This window comes from Poromitra crassiceps (assembly GCF_964638095.1).
Source record: "Poromitra crassiceps genome assembly, chromosome: 14".
NCBI lineage: Eukaryota > Metazoa > Chordata > Actinopteri > Beryciformes > Melamphaidae > Poromitra > Poromitra crassiceps.
Window position 1 is genome coordinate 19,242,815 of NC_139633.1, and position 23,329 is coordinate 19,266,143.

Consider the following 23,329-nt stretch of genomic DNA (forward strand, 5'->3'; position numbering starts at 1 on the left):
AAGTGTGTCAATCACACAGACTTCCAGTTGCATAATCTTTAACAAAGGTGCTATTAGAACTGAGGAAGTCCAGCTCCCACCTCTGGTGCAGGCAGAGTTATTTTTAGAGTGAGATCTAGACACACGGGAGAGGGGAGCTTGTAAGAACAACTCTGCTGTCTAGTGGATCAGAGGTACCCATGCTGATCCCTTGGGCACATGTGCTCAATATAGCACTACAACTCTCAAAACCATCTGTATGCTTTCCCATTCAGTACTCTTCCAACTGTAACTAACTACTAAGCACAGTAACTACAATTTTGGTCGAAATTAAGTTTTTACGGAAATTGAACTTTTAAGATATCTGCTTTATTATGTGACAAATTGTCTAAGTCAGTGTGATGTTCTGTTGTCTGTCTGTAGGTCAGCGTGATGGTCTGTTGTTTGTCTGTAGGTCAGTGTGATGGTCTGTTGTTTGTCTCTAGGTCAGTGTGATGGTCTGTTGTTTGTCTGTAGGTCAGCGTGATGGTCTGTTGTTTGTCTGTAGGTCAGTGTGATGGTCTGTTGTTTGTCTCTAGGTCAGTGTGATGGTCTGTTGTTTGTCTGTAGGTCAGTGTGATGGTCTGTTGTTTGTCTGTAGGTCAGCGCGATGGTCTGTTGTTTGTCTGTAGGTCAGTGTGATGTCTGTTGTTCGTCTGTAGGTCAGCGTGATGGTCTGTTGTCTGTCTGTAGGTCAGCGTGATGGTCTGTTGTTTGTCTGTAGGTCAGTGTGATGGTCTGTTGTTTATCTGTAGGCCAGTGTGATGGTCTGTTGTTTGTCTGTATGTCAGTGTGATCGTCTGTTGTTTATCTGTAGGTCAGTGTGATGGTCTGTTGTTTGTAGGTCAGTGTGATCGTCTGTTGTTTATCTGTAGGTCAGTGTGATGGTCTGTTGTTTGTAGGTCAGTGTGATGGTCTGTTGTTTGTCTGTTGGTCAGTGTGATGGTCTGGTTTTTTTCTGTAGGTCAGTGTGATGGTCTGTTGTTTGTAGGTCAGTGTGATGGTCTGTTGTCTGTCTGTAGGTCAGCGTGATGGTCTGTTGTTTGTCTGTAGGTCAGTGTGACTTCTATTGTTTGTCTGTAGGTCAGCGTGATGGTCTGTTTGTCTGTAGTGATGAGTGATGTGTCTGTTGTCTGTCTGTAGGTTAGGTGATGGGTTTGCCATGAAGCCTGCTCGCTGCCTGCTGTGGCTGCAGAGTGTGGGCGTCCCAGGCCCTTCAGCCAGGTCTGCCGTCCAGCATGCTGCTCTGCTCCACTCAGCCTCCAGGGACCCCCAGTCCAACATCCAGAGCCAGGTAACCTGCACCCCCATCTGGGCACCCAGAGTCTATCAGTCTGACTAATAAGACTCTGGGACAGACGGACAATATTTCAGGGTTTCCAGTGTAGAGCGGACGTCCACGCCAAGACTTCCGCTTCTGTCATTGTTTAGCGCGTGGCCAGCAAAGCCAAGAGCAAGACCACGTTCAGCAGGGTGCTGGAGGTGTTCCCCCAGAGGGACGTAAGGTGCCGTGGACACGTGGCGTTCTTCTACGCCGCCCTTAAGAAGATGGAGGAGTTCGGTGTGGAGCGAGACCTGGCCGTCTAAAACAAGCTGCTGGACGTTTCCCCCAAAGACGTTTTAGTGCCCTTTATCCAGGGCATATTTCAACCACAACCCCCGCCAGCAGGAGTGCAGAGTGCAAGTCCTGGAGCAGATGGAGAACTATGGTGTGTGTCGCTTTATGAGGTTCCCTCCGGTCGTGGATTATCATGGAATGTACAGAGGGATATTCCAGACAGGGAAAGTTAGGGGATTTGATCAAGTCTCTGGATAAGTCAGGGACTATTAGGACATTTCATGAATGAGTCACTTTACACAAATATAGTAGAATGCATTTTTCTTTTTTAAACCAGCCCGAAAAGGGATGCACAATATTGGATTTTTTTTTGTGCCTATGATCCAATATGCTGATATTTTCCAGATCTTTTGGCCGATTGCCGATACCGATATATGCACGATATATAGTCTCTTTTGTAGTGGAATGAACACATTATTATGCCTACTCTTATCGTAATGGCCCACTGGCAGACATAATGTGGAGCTGTTTCTCAGGAGGTAGAGTGGATTGTCCACTAATCCCTTTGGATAAGAGGTCGGTGGTTTGATCCCCGCCTCCTCCAGTCTGCTTGTCGAAGTGTCCTTGGGCAAAGATGCTGAAGCCCAAATTGCTCCCAATGGCTGTGCCAGCACCCTGCGTGGCCTGGCTATAGCTAACCTGGCTGGTGTTTTACTGGAATACGGTCAACTCGGGCGTGACGTCACTCAACTGGGATATTCCTAGTTCCCAATACAAAAGGAATGCGCCTAAGCCATGTGGGTCAAAATAATTGAGCTCAGATAAATGTTTAATTTGAATGATAGAGTGGTGATGTTTAGACGGTATATTGGCCTGATGGTTAGAGACTGTCAGACAGTATCCAACTCCTTTAATTTAATTAAGTGCCACTTGAGCTGGAAACATGCTACGTCAGCTTCGACTTGGAGCATTGCTGACGGCAGCTAGACCTATATACTCAAACGCACAGCTTGACGAGGGGGTTGCAGGAGAGTCCCCAGCACAATGAGTCAATTGTGTGATTTCACTAGAATTTCAATGACGAGAAGTTAGCCCAAGGAGAGAATGTAGTGCATACTTGGTAATAGCTTTCACTCTCTCCGTGTTATCTCCCCATCTACATTATCATACTTGCGCTGTTCAGATCAGTCACATTTTCGGGGAGCTGTGCGTCAGCTGTGCCAGCAGGCCCGCCTGCCGTGGCATAGGCCTCGGCACATAGGGCGTTGTAGCATGTTTTCCGCTTAAGCAGGACAACAGCAAGACTGCTTTCTCTTAAAGATGGCTGGCTCAGAGTAAAAAAAAAAATCTACAAAAGGTAACCGGTATGACAAAATTTGGACTTAGACTTTGTCAAGGTATTTCTTTCATTATTGGATACACTTGGTAAAGCACATCTGGAGAATATTTGAAGGTTCCTATACTATAGTTATACTTATACTGTAGTATAGGAACCTTTCAATATTCCCCAGGTGTGCTAGTATAGTATATTACTAAAATAAAAGGTCTGCATTGTGTCCAAATTGTCCATCGGTGAAGGTAAACCACATTTGAGATCAGGAAAATAAAACAAAAAGGACATCCAACCAGAAGAAAACACAAACCTCACAGAATGCTTTGCAGATAAATGTATTCAAGTAAACAGAACTGTACTCGTTCATAAAGTACACAACAAAACTGACCAAAAATGTCACAGTACGACCACAGGTAAACCATATTTTATCTATAATTCCTTAATCAGACTAGATTGCTAAACACTTCTACACAGCAGCCTCTCTCTTTTTTGTTACATTTAAGGCAAGTTGACTATCATAAAAGCACATACGCACGCACACAGACACACACATGCATGCACACACAAACGCACAGCCCCGAAAGACATTACAATTGAGATGTGTGTATTTCCAAAGCCATTGCCAACAGGTTATTAACCTCATTCCCAATTCGACAAATGATCAGTTTCAGTACATCACAGGTGTCTCTTATTCCATTACTTTACTACACACATTAATACTGGCAGTTAAATAGTATCTCCTCCAGCCATGTTTGTGGTTGTTTCTGAATTGATATTGAAATTTATGGAGCTACAACTGACAACCTGGTGTGATTACATAGCATCTGTTGCTCTATTGTTTTATAAAGAAAATACCTACAGCATGTCCCTACACTAGGGATGTCACGATACTAGAATTTCTACTTCGATAGTGATACCCAGGAAAATATCGATACTCGATACCATAGCCAAGTAGTGAGTAATTCAAATGATGAATCTGTTTGTATTCAGAATTTAGCCAAATGAAAATAGAACAGTGAATTGTTTGTTGAGTGAAGCAGCGAAAACCAAGTAATGTGCGAGTAAATGCAAAAGAAAGTAAATGCAAGAACCTCTTGTGTTTTTGTATTTTTACCTAAATAAAATATGAATACAACCAGCTCCGTCATCTGAATAAGGTGGCAAACTTTCATTTCATGTTGGATGTTATTTTGCTGCATGACGAACACCTCCCAGAGTTGGAGTTATGCAGCCTTTATGAAAGCACCGTAATGAGTAACTTCACGCTAAAGGCCTATGTCCACCAGCTGCAGGATGCCCCGTTCGGCTGCCTGAACAGACTAGGGATGCAGGCGACTAGTCGGTTAGACGTCTGCTACCCTCGCTATTCGGCACCAAAATACTAGTCGGTTAAACTAATAATTTAATTATCATAATAATAAACAATGCCAGCGCTAACTGTTGCGTCTTTACGCAGCCACCAGCCACTACGGTAGCCCTCCTCCTCTAATGCCCGGACGTAAACAAACAAGCATGTGTTAGTGGGTTTCCCTAAATAGATTTTTAATACTTCATACATTTTTAATACTGTTCAAGACCCCGTGCATACCCTGGAGTGGACCATTGGCCCTGTGCATGCATGAAGCATATATATATATATTTTATATATATACTATATATATCGGCAAATATTATATATATATAATATAATATGTATGTATATATATATGTATATATATACTGTATATAGTAGCTCAAAGGCACTTGTGATTCCACAATAGCTAGAGTAAATATAAAGATATATAAATATGCAGATATCTACACAGACCTCTATCCTCCCTCTCCTGCCTCACATGACACTACGGTAAGATGAGAGAGCAGAAGGGAGCGGTTATGTTCCAGTTCTGATTCACTGGCATTGTCAGATGCAGGGACACATGTTTTGTAAAATTGCTCTGATTTTACAATTGGCATCGCTGAGGCAAACAGGACAGCACAGGGGGAAACGTAACACCCCACTCTTTCCTATCCTGTGATCTATTAAAGACATGAGCATAAGCTTGTTATGACACTTAGTTTTGTCATGAACTCGCTCTTTTAAGCTTGCTATTGTTGAATTAGTAATAGAAATTCAGCTATATTACTGTATATAATTATTCATGCAGCCACTGCTAATTTATTCACTTGTTGCACTTCAGAAGAAAAGAAAAGAAAAAACAAGCAAGATGTAGACGCATTCAACTGTAAAATGGATACAGATGGATACAGTTACTTATTATATTCATGGCATCCGGGTAGTGCAGCGGTAGATTCCCTGTCTACCAACACGAGGGTCGCAGGTTTGAGCCCCATGTTACCTCCGGCTTGGTTGGGGGTGTCCATACATACAGGCACAATTGGCCATGTCTGCGGGTGGGAAGCCGGATTAAGGGCATGTGTCCTGCACTAGTGCCTCCTCTGGTTTTGTTGGGCCACCTGTTCAGAGAGGGGGGGGGGGGATAGTGTGATCCTCCCAAGCGCCACATCCTGCCGGTGAAACCCCTCGCTGTCAGGTGAAAAGAAGCGACTGCTGACAGCACATGTATTGGAGGAGGCATGTGCAAGTCTACAACTCTCGCCAGATCGGCAGAGGGGGTGGAGCAACAACCGGGACACCCTAACACCTGAATAATAATACTATTCACCTTATTCTTTGCCCACACATGGACGCTTCCGCATTACGTCATTTCGTAATAGTATTTCCGTTTTAGACTTGCCAAAAACCCCGCAGGCAAGATGGCCGCCCACACTCCCCTCCTAAACTGGCAGAATTACTCCCCCATAAACTAACATATCTTGGCCAATAAGTATGTAACATACAAAATAAAACAACCCGTAATATCTTAATTTTATGTAGAATGCAGAGGACATGTAACTGTTTAGTTAAACTTGCATTCCAGGAATATTGTGCTCTAAAGATGACGTTAGTGGAGTCGAGAGTGTTTCGTCCTGAAACCCACATAGGTTGCGCCAGGCGTAACCTATGTGGGATTCGAAATAACGCATCCGAGATAGAAACGTTATGAATATAGCCACGTTATAAACAACAAACTAACGCTGGTGATCCGTATGGAAAGAGTGTTACTCGAAATGGTTAAAAGTTATATCAATTTGGTCATTCAGTGGCATTTTACTAGCCTGACTCCACCAGACGGGGGCGGCATTGTTCCACAAATTCACAATCCACCTCAGTCTGGCCCTGGCCTCAGAGAGGCATTCAAACCGGCCGCCACCCAGGCGCACCAATCAGCGTGAGCTACGGGCGGGCTTTAGGCGAGACCGGGTGTGACGCGATCGAGAGGCGCCTGTGGGTTTGTAGTTCTTTCACTATTCAACATGGCGGCGGCTACCGAGGCTAGCTCCAGTGAGCTAGTCAAACATTCTATTCAAAACAATAAGCTAACATAAACGTTAAGCACTTGATCTTACAGTGAGTACGAAACCGTAACTGTATTGCTGTAACGTTATCAACTATGAACGTTAGTAAACAAAACATTGTTGTAGAATTTGGGGAGATAGGCTGGGAGAACATAGCAGCCATCAGCTAGCTGTAAGGCTAGCCGTTAGCCATTCACGCAAGTCACACAAACACAAAGCCCTACGTCATGAAGGGAAGTCGATCTGATTGGTTGGCGCTGGCAAGCCCAGACGGTGACAGACAGACGGTCCATCCAATCACCTGCCTAGTAGCTTGAAAAAAGTGACCGCCCTCTTCAGCAACGTAGCTTGGCCGAATCCAGATGGATGTTGGTTGTGAAACAAATGTGAACAAACTTACATCCATCTGGCAGCGTCAGGTTAGCATTTTACTGCCATATAACACAACTAACTAGCGGCTAATATTAGCCACAGTAGGCAACTAGCGCTGAACCGGAAGAACAAATACGTTTGCGTTGAACGCGGAAGAGAGAAAAAGTGGGCGTGGTGAATAAGGTGAATAGAGAGGCAAAGTGAACGTCACTTCCTGCTTCAGCACTGTAGCAGAGATTTTCTTCCGCAATTAATTTTCCCATAGACATTTCATAAAAATTCTTGTAAAAATAGTTTTACTTGATCAAACCAAATGGTTCAGCTATATTTAGAATTGGGAGAGACCATAGAACATTTCACTCGGACCAAAACTTGGTGGGTGAAAATCTCTGGTACAGTGCTGAAGCAGGAAGTGACGTTCCACTTTGGCTCTCTATAATATTGGGAGTGGCACTTATGTTGACTGGCAATTTTGACATACATAAGGTTCAGTATTCTATCAGTCTTCATGTACTCAAACATTTTACCTGGCTAATTAACTGAGACACAGCAGACACGAGACGCATACACACAAACACACATGCATACCAACATACATACTGCACAATACTTTGAGCTTGTGTGTCAGTCTGATCCTCGGTGTTCAGTCTGTGTAGAAGTGAACTCTCCAGTCTCGAGACAGGCGTGTTGCAGACAGGCATGTTGCAGACAGGTTGCTGCCTCTAATGGATGAAAGGCATGCGCTCCTTGTTGTCATTGTCTCCTTCAGGCTCCTCCTCTTCCTCCCCTGCTTCACTGGTCTCTGTGCTGTCACTAGCCATCTGGTGGGGAAATTTGCAGTGTTATCATTTACACACATACTAATGAATATTTATTTAGATTTTTCAATAACAGTATTGTATATAGTATATACAGTAAGATCCTGTCAGTGATTTAGAGGAGTTTTAGAGGAGCTCCAATATGGCCACCACAGGGTGCAACGCAGCAACTCCTCTATTGTTGCCTGGGCCAGCAGGTGGAAAAAGCCACAAGTGTCAACCAGCTGATGAGCTGCGTTCAAGAGAAGTTGAACAAGCTGACAAAAGTTGCTCAAATTGAAACATGCATGCACCATCCAGGGCCCATAATGCCTGTAGTCCCTGCAGAGCCAGTATCCTGCAAATGTTAGCTGAATTAAGATACCCCATAATGCACTGCAGCTGTGCAACATCCTTAGACAATGAAGTATCTGGTGCTGGCATTAGTCCAATGCCAAACAACTACAGAAACGATTTCACAGATAAGATTAATTTCATAGATAAGACTCAAATCGATTATTATTAAAATGCTAAATTAACAAATCACCAATAAATATTTTATTACCAAAGGTGTAGGAGACTTTTCGACATCAAGGATGAGTTTTCCTATATTCCCTCGGTCATGAATCCTCTGCATGGCCTCTTTTACCTGCGGATCAAACATAATGATTATAGTAACTAATGCTGACCTTACACCAAAAGACTTTTACTGTCACAGACTAATTGCCAATGTCAAATGAAATCGTGAGAGTTTTGCTGGAGTTGTGGCACGCTCCCGTCATTTCAATCGTTTGGTGTAAGGTGGTGATCAAACTTAATGGTCTATTTAGGTTCTTCTGAATACATGCATGTGCTTTTCCCCACCCCCATAGACCAGACCATGTAAATGCTCACTGCATAAGTCTGCCTATGTAGGAAATGGGGGGGTTGAGATGCAGTGGAGAGTGGAGAATGTTGGATAAGCCTGATGAGGTGTTAGTAAAGTAACAAAGGCTGTAGTTAACAGAGCATAGTGGCTTATTATTTCTATAGTTTTCTATTGCTGCTCCACCTCTGTTAGATTTAGAGGTATTCACTACAATCAGATAAAGCCTCTGTTATAATCATATTATCCCCCTTAGCATAATGTATTTACATATACATATACATATACATATACATATACATATACATATACATATACATATACATATACATATACATGTTTACCTATAAACATAGTGAGGCAGAAACCGTGTTTCTTCCAAAACACCTGAAACCACAGGCACAAATTCACACATGATGGACTAACCAACTGTGACGTTCACTTAATACATACAGTAACAGGTTTTATTTAGAAAATGGACCGGATGTTTTATTTTATTATTCTCGCGAATTCCTGCCCAGCTCGATCTGCTCTGTGTTGCTTCCCGCCATTCAAAGAGGGAAGCGAAAATACACAGAGAGATGCTTGGGGATGCGTCTGGTGGCACAGGCTCACTAGACAGGCTGCGACCAGCTCCGGTGTCCGCCTCGCAGTCGTAATGCAACGTTTCCTGGTGGAATCTGCCGCTAGAAGTGGGTAGACGCAAAACCACCTGAAAAATAAGTGGGTAGACTCTGTCTACCCTCCACTACACCACTGTTCTGGTTATGCCAAAACACAAGTAACTTACATTGTGTTGTCGCAATTTCTTTACTAGAACTACATACTCAACAAAAATGTGTCTGAATGATCGATAATGACGAGTGCTGTTGTGATCGACAGATCAGTTAACAACGGTAACCTACATAACGTCAATTTGGCTCAGCACAGCCTGTGTGAACCTAATTACCTGTAATCACTGCATGGGGAAAAGTACACCAATCACACGGGATTACTGAGGATGCCCCCATTTTGCTTTCTCATTACAGTCCACGGCGCAGACACATAAGTGAATGTGCCTCTTTGTCTGGAAGCCATTGTCTCATACGCATTCATTGGATTAAAGAAATGGCCCAAACAAGCCAACAGCAGAACTAGGTCAGACAGTATACTTTACTGCTATATAGCAGTGATGGAGAAGATGATCATCTTGCATTGTGGATGTAATGGGACCTTGCAGGTACTTTGTAGTAGTACTTTGTAATCCGTGTGAGATAGGCTCAGTTGTATTTTGTATAGCCTAATAGCCTTTCCCTTGGGCCTCCAAGTTATAGAGCAGAGTGATGCTCTTCATATTCAGGCAATCTTTTGCTGTCAACTTTGCACATATTCATTCTAGGCCAAAAAAAGTTTGCCATGGTCAACATTTCAAGTAACGCTCCCTGAATTCTCCTTCCAAACGCATAAGCCCCTGACATGCCATCCCACTACCTTTTAATGAGATTCTTCATGGGTAATGGCTCCAGTGAATGGCCTGAGCGTTCTGCCAATGCTTGTTGACAACAGCTTAGGGGAAGCTTCCCACGAAACATCACTGGAGAGAGCGCACATTTCATCAACGTATTCTCTGTCTGATTTCTTCTTCTTCCCTGAAACAAATTCCCAACAAATCTTGCAAGTTTTAGATGCTTTGATTGCATTGGGAGCGCTATTAGGCAAGTTTAAATGTCTGCTGAGGGTAATGAATGGAGCTTGAGTTGTCAGTGTAGATATGAAGACACTTCTAGCCACTGGAGATGGCCGGGTAAAACCCCAATAGCAACAGTATCTTTTGATGCTGCCCTCCAAGTTCTGCAGTTTGGCAGTGTCTGTATTTGTTAAGTAGCAGTGCTTAGTGAAAACTGTTCAACTTTTTCGTGTGTTTTTGTTACCCAATGTCCGTGGGTCTGTTGGACCCACACAATTATTGGGTTTTTAAAACAATACAGCAATAACAATGTATATAAATACATAACAGATTTTGACTTTTTCTCAATTACAATGCAGACAGATAGGTTAATAATTGCCATTTACCTCTGCTAGACCACATTTATCAATAAAAGTGCAATTTGTTTTTTTGTGATAAAATGTGATTTTGGCTGGTCTTTGGGCTAGCTGAGGGTCAATTGCATCTTCTTTTCTTCAAACTCGCCGTCAGATTCTGAATTGATTCTCTATTCTGAAAAATATTCATCTTCCAAAACTTCTCTCTTCTTTTTCTTGATGAAGTTTTTATTTTTATTTTATTTTTCCAACATTTTCTCCCCAATTGTACTTGGCCAATTCCCTGTTAGGTGTCCCGGTGGTTGCTCCACCCCCTCTGCCAATCTGGGGAGAGTCGTAGACTAGCACATGCTTCCTCCGCTACATGTACAGTTGCCAGCCGCTTCTTTTCATGTGACAGCCAGGAGTAGCTGTAGCACGTAGCGCGTGGGAGGATCATGCTATTCCCAACCAGCCCCCCCCACTTCACCACATGGAGAGATGAACACAGAGAAATGAACATTGCGGTGGCTCCTGCTGCTAGGCTAACAACTTATTCATATGTTAAGTGCATGGACGCTACAGCAAATATTCCCTCTGCTAATAGCAGTCACAATTTCAGAGTAAACACCTGGCTAATACCTTTCTTCTGATGCATTGCCGCTTGAGGTCTTTCCTTTGATTAAAAGCAGCACCGGCATTCATTCTCATTTCTTTTTCATTCTCCTGTTTTGCTTGGAGACTTTCCAAAGATCTACAAATCTTTTTATCTCGGACGGCTGAATTGGTAGAAGCGATGAAGCCGACGACCCCTGCAGTGCTGCATCTGCCACGCTACATTGCAGCTACTGCAATCCAAAATAGCCCGCGGATCGCAGCATCCTGATTGTTTTACTTGCATATAACACTTCATTTCCTGTGTGCTGAAAAGATTTCCCATCGCTGGTCATGCCCCACAGCAGGGGCCAGACTGGAACAAACTAGGAGGTAGCATGGATCACTTCTTGTTCTGCACTAATGCATTCCTTAGATTTAAAAAGCAATATTCTTTCAGGAAAATGCTATGTAATGCAACTAGTTCAGGCATGTCCAAAGTCCGGCCTGGGGGCCAATTGCGGCCCGCGGACCAATTTTAAGCGGCCCTCGGCTTGTCTCTCAAAATATACGTTCACCAGACGATGACAGCACTATCATACAGTTTGTAGACAAGCAACAAGTAGGAACAACGCAGGCGGAGCTTCACTTGAGCCCAGCGTCACCTACAGGGCCATATGACACAACAAGGTCATATTTTGAATCATTCCTTTCCTTTGTGTCAGTAGCCGACACAGTTTATTGCATACCTTTGTGTCAGTAGCCTACAGTTTATTGCATACCTTTGTGTCAGTAGCCTACAGTGTATTGCATACCTTTGTGTCAGTAGCCGACACAGTGTATTGCATATCTTTGTGTCAGTCGCCGACACAGTGTATTGCATACCTTTGTGTCAGTAGTCGACACAGGGCATTGCATACATTTGTGTCAGTAGCCTACACAGTGTATTGCATACCTTTGTGTCAGTAGCCGACACAGTGTATTGCATACATTTGTGTCAGTAGCCTACACAGTGTATTGCATACCTTTGTGTCAGTAGCCTACACAGTGTATTGCATACATTTGTGTCAGTAGCCTACACAGTGTATTGCATACCTTTGTGTCAGTAGCCTACACAGTGTATTGCATACCTTTGTGTCAGTAGCCTACACAGTGTATTGCATACCTTTGTGTCAGTAGCCTACACAGTGTATTGCATACATTTGTGTCAGTAGCCTACACAGTGTATTGCATACATTTGTGTCAGTAGCCTACACAGTGTATTGCATACATTTGTGTCAGTAGCCTACACAGTGTATTGCATACCTTTGTGTCAGTAGCCTACACAGTGTATTGCATACATTTGTGTCAGTAGCCTACACAGTGTATTGCATACATTTGTGTCAGTAGCCTACACAGTGTATTGCATACATTTGTGTCAGTAGCCTACACAGTGTATTGCATACCTTTGTGTCAGTAGCCTACACAGTGTATTGCATACATTTGTGTCAGTAGCCTACACAGTGTATTGCATACCTTTGTGTCAGTAGCCTACACAGTGCATTGCATACCTTTGTGTCAGTAGCCTACACAGTTTATTGCACACCTTTGTGTCAATAGCCGACAGTGTATTGCATACCTTTGTGTCAGTAGCCGACACAATGTATTGCATACCTTTGTGTCAGTAGCAGACAGTGTATTGCATACCTTTGTGTCAGTAGCAGACACAATGTATTTCATACCTTTGTGTCAGTAGCCGACACAGTGTATTGCATACCTTTGTGTCAGTAGCCGACACAGTGTATTGCATACCTTTGTGTCAGTAGCCGACAGTGTATTGCATACCTTTGTGTCAGTAGCCGACACAGTGTATTGCATACCTTTGTGTCAGTAGCCGACACAGTGTATTGCATACCTTTGTGTCAGTAGCCGACACAGTGTATTGCATACCTTTGTGTCAGTAGCAGACAGTGTATTGCATACCTTTGTGTCAGTAGCCGACACAGTGTATTGCATACCTTTGTGTCAGTAGCCAACACAGTGTATTGCATACCAGCTTGGTATGTCCCAACCCAGCTTTTGAAAAGGAGGAATTAGTTGTCAGCATCTGAGTTCCCCACAGACAAAACATAAGTGCCACATCATGACACGAGGGTTCCATTCAATCACTGGCTCCCAAACTGTGCTCGTCCGCAGGGCTCTGCCTGGTGGTCTGCCAGAGCATTGCTTTTAGAGCACGGAAATATTGCGATATCTTGGAAATATCACGATTTTGAAAATCTATTTTCAGAGGCTGTAGCGGGCTCAGTTTTAAAGCCAGAGCAAAGTTTCTGGTATCATATGAAACTAAAAGACCTAATGCATCGATTGGCACCAACCATGTCATGCTAGCTTGTCAAGAAGGTGGCTAAATAACACTCCAAAGTTTCACCGTGTAAAGCCAGCCTTAGAGCTTGCAGATGGAGAGTGAAGTGACTGATGCATGGCTTTGTGTGGGTGTGCAATCATTGTAGAACAGGAACCTACCCACCATCTGTGGACGAATGTCCAACAGCTGACAATACCTCACAAAAAAATAGATAAACAAAAGATTTACAAGCCATCCAAGATGTTTATACAACAACACCTTTTCAAAAATCTCTGCTGGTCTATTCTCTGTCATCTCCTTGAACGCTACCATTTTGTCAGCTTGGGCATCATGATCATTTTCCTACACTGTTAGTGTTAGACCCTCTGACCCGCAGCCCCAGTCCCTTACCTCCTCCAGTGCCCATAGAGAGTCCACCACCGGCTTGATCTTCTTTTGGTTGTAGAGAGTCAGGAGTTTTTCCATCACTGCCTTCACCAGGCTACATCTCCCCTGCTTGAAGAGGAGGTTGAGAAGCGAGAAACCCGCAATGACTTTGTTCTCCTCGTAAAGTTTAATAGGATTCACTTTCTCCACCTGCCACCACTGGACAAACAAACCAGAGAGAGACACATTCATCCTGAGTGACTCATTTGTGTTTGCCTTTTCATTTGCTATGAACTGCTCGTTAGGTAGTAATATGGTGTGTTTTTCTCCTTCAAATGCTGATGGCAGACGGCATCTCTGACTCACCGATTTTGCAAAGCTGAAGAAACTCTTTGTTTCCCCGGTTACCATGTTTGATGCGCCTGAAAAGAGCAAAATAAAAGGATGGCTGAATCTGCGGTGCAAATGGTTGGGCAGAAGGGTCAATTATAGGTGGCCAGGAAGGGTGTAGGGTTGAGGTGGGGGGGGGGGGGAACAGTCAGCACCTTTAGATCTGTGCGAGCACGCCCTGGCAAATCTCCAGTATGACAACTAATGAATTCTTCTCTTTGTAATGCTGTTAATCGATTCATAGTGTGCACGTAACAGAACTCGAAGGCTGTCAGACACATCTGAGGCCCGGCAGAAACCAAAGTAATTAAGAGAGATCAGATATGGATGGTAGCTGTGAAGAATAATAAGCATTTTAATGGCAGGATATGGAGTATCGTGCTCTCTTCAAATGAACCTCAATATTTCATAGTTCACACACAGCCTAGTTAGATTCATGAGGATGCATAATTGACTATACGAGCTAATGTGCCGATGGAGAAGTATCAGAATCAAAGTTGAAGCACCTGACTAAAATCCGACTAACATGCGAGCGACACTTTTTACCTGGATTTTTACCATTTTCTCCCCAATTATACTTGGCCAATTTATGTGCATGCTGCCCTATTGGCTGCCCCGGTTGCTGCTCCACCCTCTGCCGATCTGTGGAGAGCCAAGACTAGCACCATGCTTCCTCCGACACATGCACAGTTGCCAGTCGCTTCTTTTCATCTGACAGGGGGAGCTTCACCGGCAGGACGTGGGAGGATCACGCTATTCCCACCAGTTCCCTTCCACTCCGACCAGGCGCCCTGACCAAACAGAGGAGGCGCTAGTGCAGCGACCAGGACACATACCCCCAATCCGGCTTCCCACCCTCAGGCACAGCCAATCGTGCCTGTATGGACGTCTGACCAAGCTGGAGGTAACGCGTGGATACGAACCTGAGACCCTTGTGTTGGTAGGCAGGGAATCTACTGCTACACTACCCGGATGCCCTAACATGCGACACTTTTAAATTATTTCCATTCTAAACATACGACAGTTATGTTTACAGATAGTATAAGCCAAAGCATAAGTATGATCCTCTCACCATACAGGATGTACGTTCCAAGTGGCTTCAGCAAACCCAGGCCTTTCCCTGTGTTTTCTCCACACAGGGAGTCCAAGACAATGTCTACTCCCTCTGGAGAGATCCTAAAAGATAAAGACTGATATATGGAAGTCTGCTGTAGAACTGAATTCACATAAATCAATCAACATCAAAACAGCATAATCTGAACATGTTAACATGAACATAATCTACAAACAACTCTTTCAGCAGTTCAGGTAAAGCAGAATTCAATGCCAACTTAATAGCTTAATAGCTCTCAACAATAGCCAGAGTCATTTAGTGACCGTGATACAGGCTTATATAGAGGCAAAGTGAACGTCACTTCCTGCTTCAGCACTGTACCAGAGATTTTCTTCCGCAATTTATTTTCCCATAGACATTTCGTAAAATGCTTATACAAATAGTTTTATTTGGTCAAACCAAACGGTTCAGCTATATTTAGAATCGGGAGAGACCATAGAACATTTCACTCGGACCAAAACGAAGAAAAAAAATCGAAACAATATGTTCTTTAAACCCGCAATTCTTTACGTTTTGGTCCGAGTGAAATGCTATGCGATCTCTCCTGTTTCTAAATATATGTGAACCGTTTGGTTTGAACAAGTAAAACTATTTGTATAAGCATTTGACAAAATGTCTATGGGAAAATAAATGGCGGATGAAAATCTCTGGTACAGTGCTGAAGCAGGATGTGTCATTCCGCTTTGGCTCTCTAGTGTTTCCTGCTTGGTGACTGTGGACACTACAGTCAAATAAAGCTCATTTGGATGTAAAGGGGGGAAAAGTTCACAAAGTCAGCCTCTGATGGATTGTCATGGGAGAAACAAGCAACCGAAGGTGAACAGCCCATTAACAGCCAAGCAACACATTAGCCAACAGCCATGCAGTATACCGTTACACCAACATTGCAGTAGACAGCCCACACATTTTCTCCTCTGTTGAGTTCTTTATCATCATTGCTGTTCTTCAGTGACACATTTCCTATCATGTGACAAACCAGTTATGTAAATACTGCACAAAGAATCAATCAAGTGTCTCATAATGAAACGCATTGAAAGGAATGTCAAAGAATGAAAGGTATGTAATGATCAAGGGGACCCTAATTCCTTACTTTGGGCCTTGTGGCCCCGGACACCTGCTTGGCTAAACTGCTTGGCGGTCTTGTGATGCCCATGGTTTTGCTGCCTTTTGTAAAAAGACTAATTTAATTTCACTTTGCTGTTGATCCTGAGAAGAATGTGTGTGTGCCAGGGATGAAAGGCGTATTAATCCACTACCATTGGTGATATGTAGGCAGAAAGCATGAAACAATCTACTGATGAAATCAATGTTTTGAATCTCTATGCATTATGGCCTGAAGAACAGCCATTTAACACATGATTGCAGTGTATAGAGCATATATCCTGGTTAAACGACTCACCTGCACATTACAGGTATGACTGAGTAACATTGTTACGGTCTAATGCTGAAGAGGCAGCGTCCTACTGGATTTCACTTTAATAATCAAAGGATTTTTTCAGAAAATAAAATAAAATAAAAGGAAATCCAACTTTACAGCACACTTCCAGCAGATTTCACTCAATATTTCACTGATTTTGATTATTTTTTTAATGTGCAAACTGATTTGACAACAAGCTGTGTTGTGAATGGTAAGTAAGAAGGTATGGTGTCAGCGCTCAACCCTAAATGGCGGTTGCTCCACGTTGCAGTACAAGCCTCCGCCCTACACGATGCTGTTGCTCTCGGAGATGGGCTGTGTGTTGCCATGGGGACCCCAGCAGCCACACACGGCCAAATAAGACAACAGGTAACATCTGCATCCTTCAGTGTGGTCTATGTTATCATATTAGTCCCCCATTGATCACAAGCTACAGCAAACTGCTGCTCGAGGATGCTTTCAAATTCAATCTCATTTTAAGAATTAACCAATTAGACTGCTGCCAAAATATACCGTCCGGAACTGATTCACGTATGGCATCTTCATACTCACAGCAAACACCATTAAATAAACATTAATGGGGGGAAAACATTTCTCTTATAGTACAGTCATCCTTACTTTTTGACCTCTTGTACATAGTCGATATTCCTGTCAAAGAGGTGAGTCACAGAGTCTCTGATGGCTACATGTTTGAAACATGAGGCGATCCCAAACACGGTGACATTGGGTACAGTGGAGCATAGCTGCGCCACAGCTTGACCCTGAGAAGAACAGAGTGACAACACGTTATCAGGGACAGCGGGATTAACTCAATGCACCAGCATCTAATGAAGGCTATTACAGAAGCCAACATCAAAACATACACACTAGGGATGTCACAATATATCGTCCCGCAATATATCACGACATCAAAACGTGACAATATGTATCGTTGAGATGAGATCTCATATCGCGAGAAAAAGAAGCTGAACATGGTGGCACTGATCTGCATCTGATTGCATGCTCGCTGTCCTTTTCATTGCTTTGTTTGAACAGACGAGGGACGTTACAGACACGGAGGATGAAAATGGTGAAATTACTCAAATGAGCGTGGAGGATGCCCCCCTCAACTTACAAATCGATCGCAAAAGAATATTGTTAAAATATCGTATAGTATCGTTATCGTGAACCCAATATCGTGTATCGTATCGTGATCTGAGTGTATCGTGACACCCCTAATACACACACATTCAGAAAAGAACAGAGAGAAGGCATGGCAAGTGGCATTTGTATCTCTGCCTGGTGAAGCCGGAAGGAGATCACGGTCCTGTGTGTCCGTGTGTCCGTCCGTGTGTTACCGTCTGACACAACTGAAGTTGCGCACGCCATTTCTCCTACAGCTTTCACACTACATACTGTAGACATGCAGGACCTCAAAATGTGCGGCTCATTGAGCAGAGGTGTGCTAATACTTTGCTAAGAGATTCGTCTTGGGGGGGAGGGGGGGGGGGGGGGGGGGTTGAAATCAGTGCTGAAATCCACATTTCAGCACTGATGTGCCATTTTCTTTACAAAGGATTTCACTCTGTCCATTCTACCTGAATCATTGAAGGAATGGACTAACTTACTACACCACCTCCTGCTGAGTGGACCAACACTGACATGCCCTCTCGGAGATTGGCAACCTCAAACAGCATCATGTACGCAGCCACGTAGTTCAGGGAGAAGGCTGCAGCTTCTGAGAAAGTCATCTCATCTGGCATCTTGTAGACAAAATCCACCGGTGTGCAAACCACTTCTGCCCAGGCATTGTAATTCACAAAAGCCATAACTCTGTCTCCTATCTGAAAGAAAAATGTAAGCGTCGCTGGATAACAGGCATACCAGCAAATGCTGCAACATGTTGGAGAAAGTTACATTGTGCATGTATGCATGCACATGCATATCAGATTATTTTCGATAATGTGCATGAAAATAATGGTGAAACACATCCCTATTTTTGTTGATGTAAAATTAACTAATTGCGGTGGTTGTGAAGTTGATCAGTGTAGATAGTGATACAGATTAATACACTGTAGTATAGTTGTGTAATCCATAAATTCACTAACCTCAAATCCCGTTGTTTTTTCACCGACTGACTCTACTATTCCTGAACACTCAAACCCGGGTACCACAGGAGGTTTTGGAGGACTGTCGATGGTCCCCTGGCGCACCATCAGGTCCAGGAAGTTCAAACCACTGCAACGGTAGGATCTGACTTCAGTTTAGTGTTCACATTTTAATTATTAGGCTACTTTGACTTGGATGAAGATTAGTTCAGATTAGTTCATACTATGAACTAATCTTCATCCAAGTCAAAGTAGCCTTCATACAGCAGAGCTTTCTCTGCATGTCAACTATGAATCAATAGCATTCAAATTTGATGAGCTGTTGATAGTTTTACACCTGCCCCAAGAATATACAGGCTGAATGCTTTAATTCCTCTCTGTGAAAGCGGCATTTCCCCAATGAAACAAATTTGTGTTAAATAAACTATACTGTATCCTAAATGTAGCAGAGAAAATCAGCGGTGACTTAAAATGAGAATATGTAGACAGGCAACAATTGGTCCTTTTGCTGTTAGAACCTGGGGCGTAGTGGGGGTAAGTTAACCCAAGTAAAGTCAGTTTACCCACCTCATTTACTCAATTAGTTTAGTCATCTATTTTCAGATTAACATGTAAATCAAAGCGGGGAAATAAGATAGGTAAACTCCCACCTTTGATAGTTTATGTATTTGTATTTACCACTACCCCCCCCGCCCCCCTCCCACCTAGTTATAAAGGACCTGTGGCTTCATGACGGCGATATTTGCCAGCTTTATCCTCAAGCAGGAGTCAGTTGCTACAGTAATGGGAATCTCCCAGTGGAGCACACCAGGATCTATTTAGGCTACATTTAAAACACTCATATAGAATCCTGCGAGCATCAGCTGCTGCATTATAGCATATATCTCTCCCCATATTTACCATGCTTTGACACGGATTTTCACTTCACCCTCCTGAGGCTCGGGCATCGTCTTCTTGGATACCCTGAGTTTGTTGAGACCTCCGAAACCCGCCAGTATCACCGCTCTCATCTCTTTGGCATCAACTGATGATGACTCCATGGTTTCGGCTTCTTTTGCTAAAGTCTTCCCTATCATCTGCTCGGTTTCCTCCGTCATATCTGCTGCTCCTTCTTTAGCCTGCATGTCTGCGACCTGGCTCTGCTGCTCCTCCTCCTCCCCACCGCTTCAGGGACAGGAATGATGATGTGCGCAGTCGGTAGTACCATGGAGTCTGCCAGCCCAGGGGCCGTGGTGGATGCTGCGCGTTGCCCATGTTGTAGCCTGCCCTGCCTGAAATATATATTATGAACTTGATTGGTTTAGTCGCGGACTCGCGGCCATACCTGAAATTAAAACCACACCTTCGTGAATAATCAGGCAAATATTCCAATGATGAGCGAGAAAAGTTCCATACCACATCTTTGGAATAGTTGCTGGTCCTCCACTCTATGTCTCCATTAAGAATTAAAATATGCAGAGCACCATCTGCTGGTGAAGGTTAACCCTTGTGCCTTAGTAAAATACACTGACCCCCCCCCCCCCAAGTTTAGCCGTAGGCTACAGAAGTTGTTCAGTAGAATGTGTGGAATGTGTGTTTTTAGTAGGTTCAGCCCTCATCATAGGGGCCAATGCCATCATTTCATTCCCTCTCAAATGCCATTTGCCGTTTTTTATAGTGTAAAAAAATAGTGAAAAAAATCCATCCCACAAATGCAAAACAAAAAAGAAAAAACCACACAGAGCCTGGGATGTCAGATTGGCTATTTCTTTTCTTTTTTTCAGTGTGATTCACACAAAAAATCCCCATTGAAAAGAATGTTTAAAAAAAAACGAACTATCCCTTTAAATGTGATCAGCAAAAATGGGAAAAGTACTGCAGCAACAAAATCATAATGATAATAATCAGCATCATCCCCAATTAAAGACAAGGTTGCATAGTGATTTTCTGGTACACATGGAGACATTAGTAGGACCACTTATCATTACATCAACCCGGTTAGACCACAAGATGGAAAGAAGCCTACATGACTTGACATTTTACTAACAAATCCAAGCATGCTGACAATAACCTTTGTGCACGCCTTCCAAAGCTTGGACTTCACAAATAACCTCAGACTATAAACTTGACTGGGCACTTGGTAGAGTGCAGTGCATACCTCCGCCACAGCGTGGTGTTACGTGAATCCGTTTGGAACTTGGGCACCTTTTTCTGATTGGCTACACCCATTGTCATGGCATGCCTCCTTTTGGCCAGTAGGCCTGGAAAGCTAATCACTTAATCCTTGGCCCATGATCAACTTTCCTACAAATTTTTGTGATGTTTCGTGAATCCGTTAGTTAGGCAAGTTAGGCACCTGTCTGTGATTGGGCATGCCCATTGGCACACCCTGTTTTGGCCAGGGGTGTGGGAAGTTAATCAGTTCTAAGTTCCATGGCGGAGGTAAATATCTCACCGTTAAAAAAACAAAAACAAAACAAAAGCTTAGTCTTATCTTACATTTATTACACACTGTTAAATGTGGAGCTGCCAGCATGTTCCTCAGAGCAATTCAATTATATACCACTGGCACATTAACAATTCTCATGAAATGCTCTCATTCCTCAATCTCCTCATATTAAAACTGTACATTGACTTTAGTTGGGTTGGCCACGGGATGGGAAAGGGCTGTGGGTCCACAATGAATGGAATGTCTTGCTCTAAGGTTTTGGAACAAATGTGAATATTCGCAGTCCATGCATTCCTTGAATCTCTTCCTTGAGTGCCTGTGGAAGAAAAAATAGGGCCATAAATCAAATGAAACAATACTACAATAATAGGTCTATGTACGTGTGAGAGACTGCATTCAAACCAACATTTCTCAAGTTTAAACATCTACCAAAGCCTCTCATTTTCACCCAGGTCAGTGAAGCTCATCTTAAAATGACTCAAGCAGAGCTTATGGGTGAAAACAGGTGATCACAAGTTGGTCATAACTGTCACAGGTTGCTTAACTTAATTTTAAAATCCCAGGTCTTACATGCCAACAAATTAAACATTTCTACATAGATTGTATGCAGCCTGATATTCAGATTGAATTGTCAGCTCGTAAACTCAACAGCCAAATCCACAACTGTGGAGTGGGCGTGGCTTCGAAGGTCTGGAGCCAGGCTATATAGAGTATGGTCTGTCTTTGTCTGTTGATTCATTTGTGTGCTGTCACGCAGCATATCTCAGACGCCACTGATTTAATTTGGACTAAACTTGTGGGGGGATTCATCTTGCCACTGTGTTCACCCCCATTAGGCCCACCGGTGTCATTTGCAAGGACAGCTGGATGTGTGTCGCAAGTTTCATGCTGCCAAAAGTAACACCGCACCAAAAAGCAGAGTTACTTGTACTAGCTACTTGTTTACCTGATTGACTAGTTGGTGTTGTTGAATGGTCCTTTTTCCTTTAAAGTCGTTGGACTCTATATGGATCTCATACATGGCACCACAGCCACCTAAACACAGAGAGACATGAATAAGGTGCGATACTCTGACCTGGTGACATGGTGAAAACAACAAAGATTTACAGTACCTAATGATGATCTGATCAATGTTTTGGGGAGGATTCCAATTACCATTTTTGATCAGTCTGATACGACCAGCAATTTAAATTGATTATTTATGCGAAATTACTAATGGCAATATAATGTCGTGCTATAGCCTAAGCTTAACCCCATTACGTTCCCTCGCCTATCGCCTCTGGGTCACATAAAGTTACTATTGGTGATGTGAGGTATCAAGGGTAGAAAATTGTTTCTTACCCGTTTCCAACGTCATATCACAAATTTGAAGATATAATGCTCGTACAGGTGTTGGTAGTTTAAGAGGGGGTGTTAAAATGATATTCCACTGTGAAACAACCATTTAAATCCGTCTTACCCTTGATACCAAGTGTGCTTCTGTAATATTCCAAAAGGTAATGATCCTCCAGACTAAATGTGCAATCATTATATTAGGACTAGTGTCTCTGTAGTGGCAAATCCCTAGATTCAAGTGCACCCACAGTGCGGTAGGCAGGCTGGATCCACGTTTGGGCATTAACCACTCCCCATAATGTGGTGTGGTCAATCTCTGGGACTGGGATTCGTACGGTGTAGCTATGGTGTGCAGCTCCCTGTATTTTACCTGATATATCCGCAACTTTGATCGACGAGGCTAAAGGAAACTTCTCTCTAAGTACATGAGCAATGCGGACCTCTCCGTCTGTATGTGAGGACACACATCTCCGCACCTGTCCAGACAAAACCTACAGGGACAAAACAAACACAAAAACAGGATCCAGTGAGTGTTAGCAAACTGTTGTTAGCTAGCGTTAACGTGTCGTTAAGATTCACTATGCATTTACTTGATTTATGCGAAGAAACCTGGTAACAGAAATCATAGTGCCGATCAGGTTTTCAAGTCAAAACTTTTTTCTAATATGTAGCAGTGTCACTTCAGTCATGCCTCATGAGGAGGTTATCATCCACTGGCAATGTCAACTGTCACTCTCGTCTGGTCTGCACCGGCGCACAAACATTCTCCGTCTCAGTATTATGACGCAAACAAGACCCGCCCTACTCTGCTTCTGATTGGCTTCGCCTGATATTCTTTCCCTAATCCCAACCAATCGTTACTCCTCATAACTAAATCAAACCAATCAACACTCCTCATGCCGAAAACCCAA

At 43.3% G+C, this 23,329-nt stretch overlaps 2 protein-coding genes across 2 annotated transcripts; both read right to left on the reverse strand.

The window, feature by feature from the left end:
• Positions 1 to 7,399: 7,399 nt before the first annotated feature.
• On the reverse strand, positions 7,400 to 19,779 carry vat1l (vesicle amine transport 1-like; the record flags this gene model as incomplete). The annotated part of the gene is made up of 9 exons (XM_083650651.1): positions 7,400 to 7,498; positions 8,040 to 8,123; positions 13,672 to 13,866; positions 14,014 to 14,069; positions 15,110 to 15,213; positions 17,187 to 17,329; positions 18,176 to 18,387; positions 18,652 to 18,785; positions 19,556 to 19,779. The coding sequence occupies 9 exons, from the start codon at positions 19,777 to 19,779 to the stop codon at positions 7,400 to 7,402; spliced, it is 1,251 nt and encodes a 416-aa protein (XP_083506777.1).
• Positions 19,780 to 21,144: 1,365 nt separating this feature from the next.
• bola3 (bolA family member 3) lies at positions 21,145 to 23,151 on the reverse strand. The gene is made up of 4 exons (XM_083651007.1): positions 23,009 to 23,151; positions 22,789 to 22,909; positions 22,030 to 22,118; positions 21,145 to 21,399 (listed from the first exon to the last, which is right to left on the reverse strand). The coding sequence occupies exons 1-4, from the start codon at positions 23,042 to 23,044 to the stop codon at positions 21,334 to 21,336; spliced, it is 312 nt and encodes a 103-aa protein (XP_083507133.1). The 5' UTR covers positions 23,045 to 23,151; the 3' UTR covers positions 21,145 to 21,333.
• Positions 23,152 to 23,329: the final 178 nt, after the last annotated feature.

What these genes read in the sequence shown, in the direction of transcription:
- bola3 (XM_083651007.1), bottom strand. Translation starts at nt 23,044, where the DNA reads ATGATTTCTGTTACCAGGTTTCTTCGCATAAATCAA. An exon ending in GGTTTCTTCGCATAAATCAA is followed by an intron (nt 22,910 to 23,008) that starts GTAAATGCATAG and finishes TTGTCCCTGTAG; the next exon opens with GTTTTGTCTGGACAGGTGCG. An exon ending in AACACCAACTAGTCAATCAG is followed by an intron (nt 21,400 to 22,029) that starts GTAAACAAGTAG and finishes TTTCTTCCACAG; the next exon opens with GCACTCAAGGAAGAGATTCA.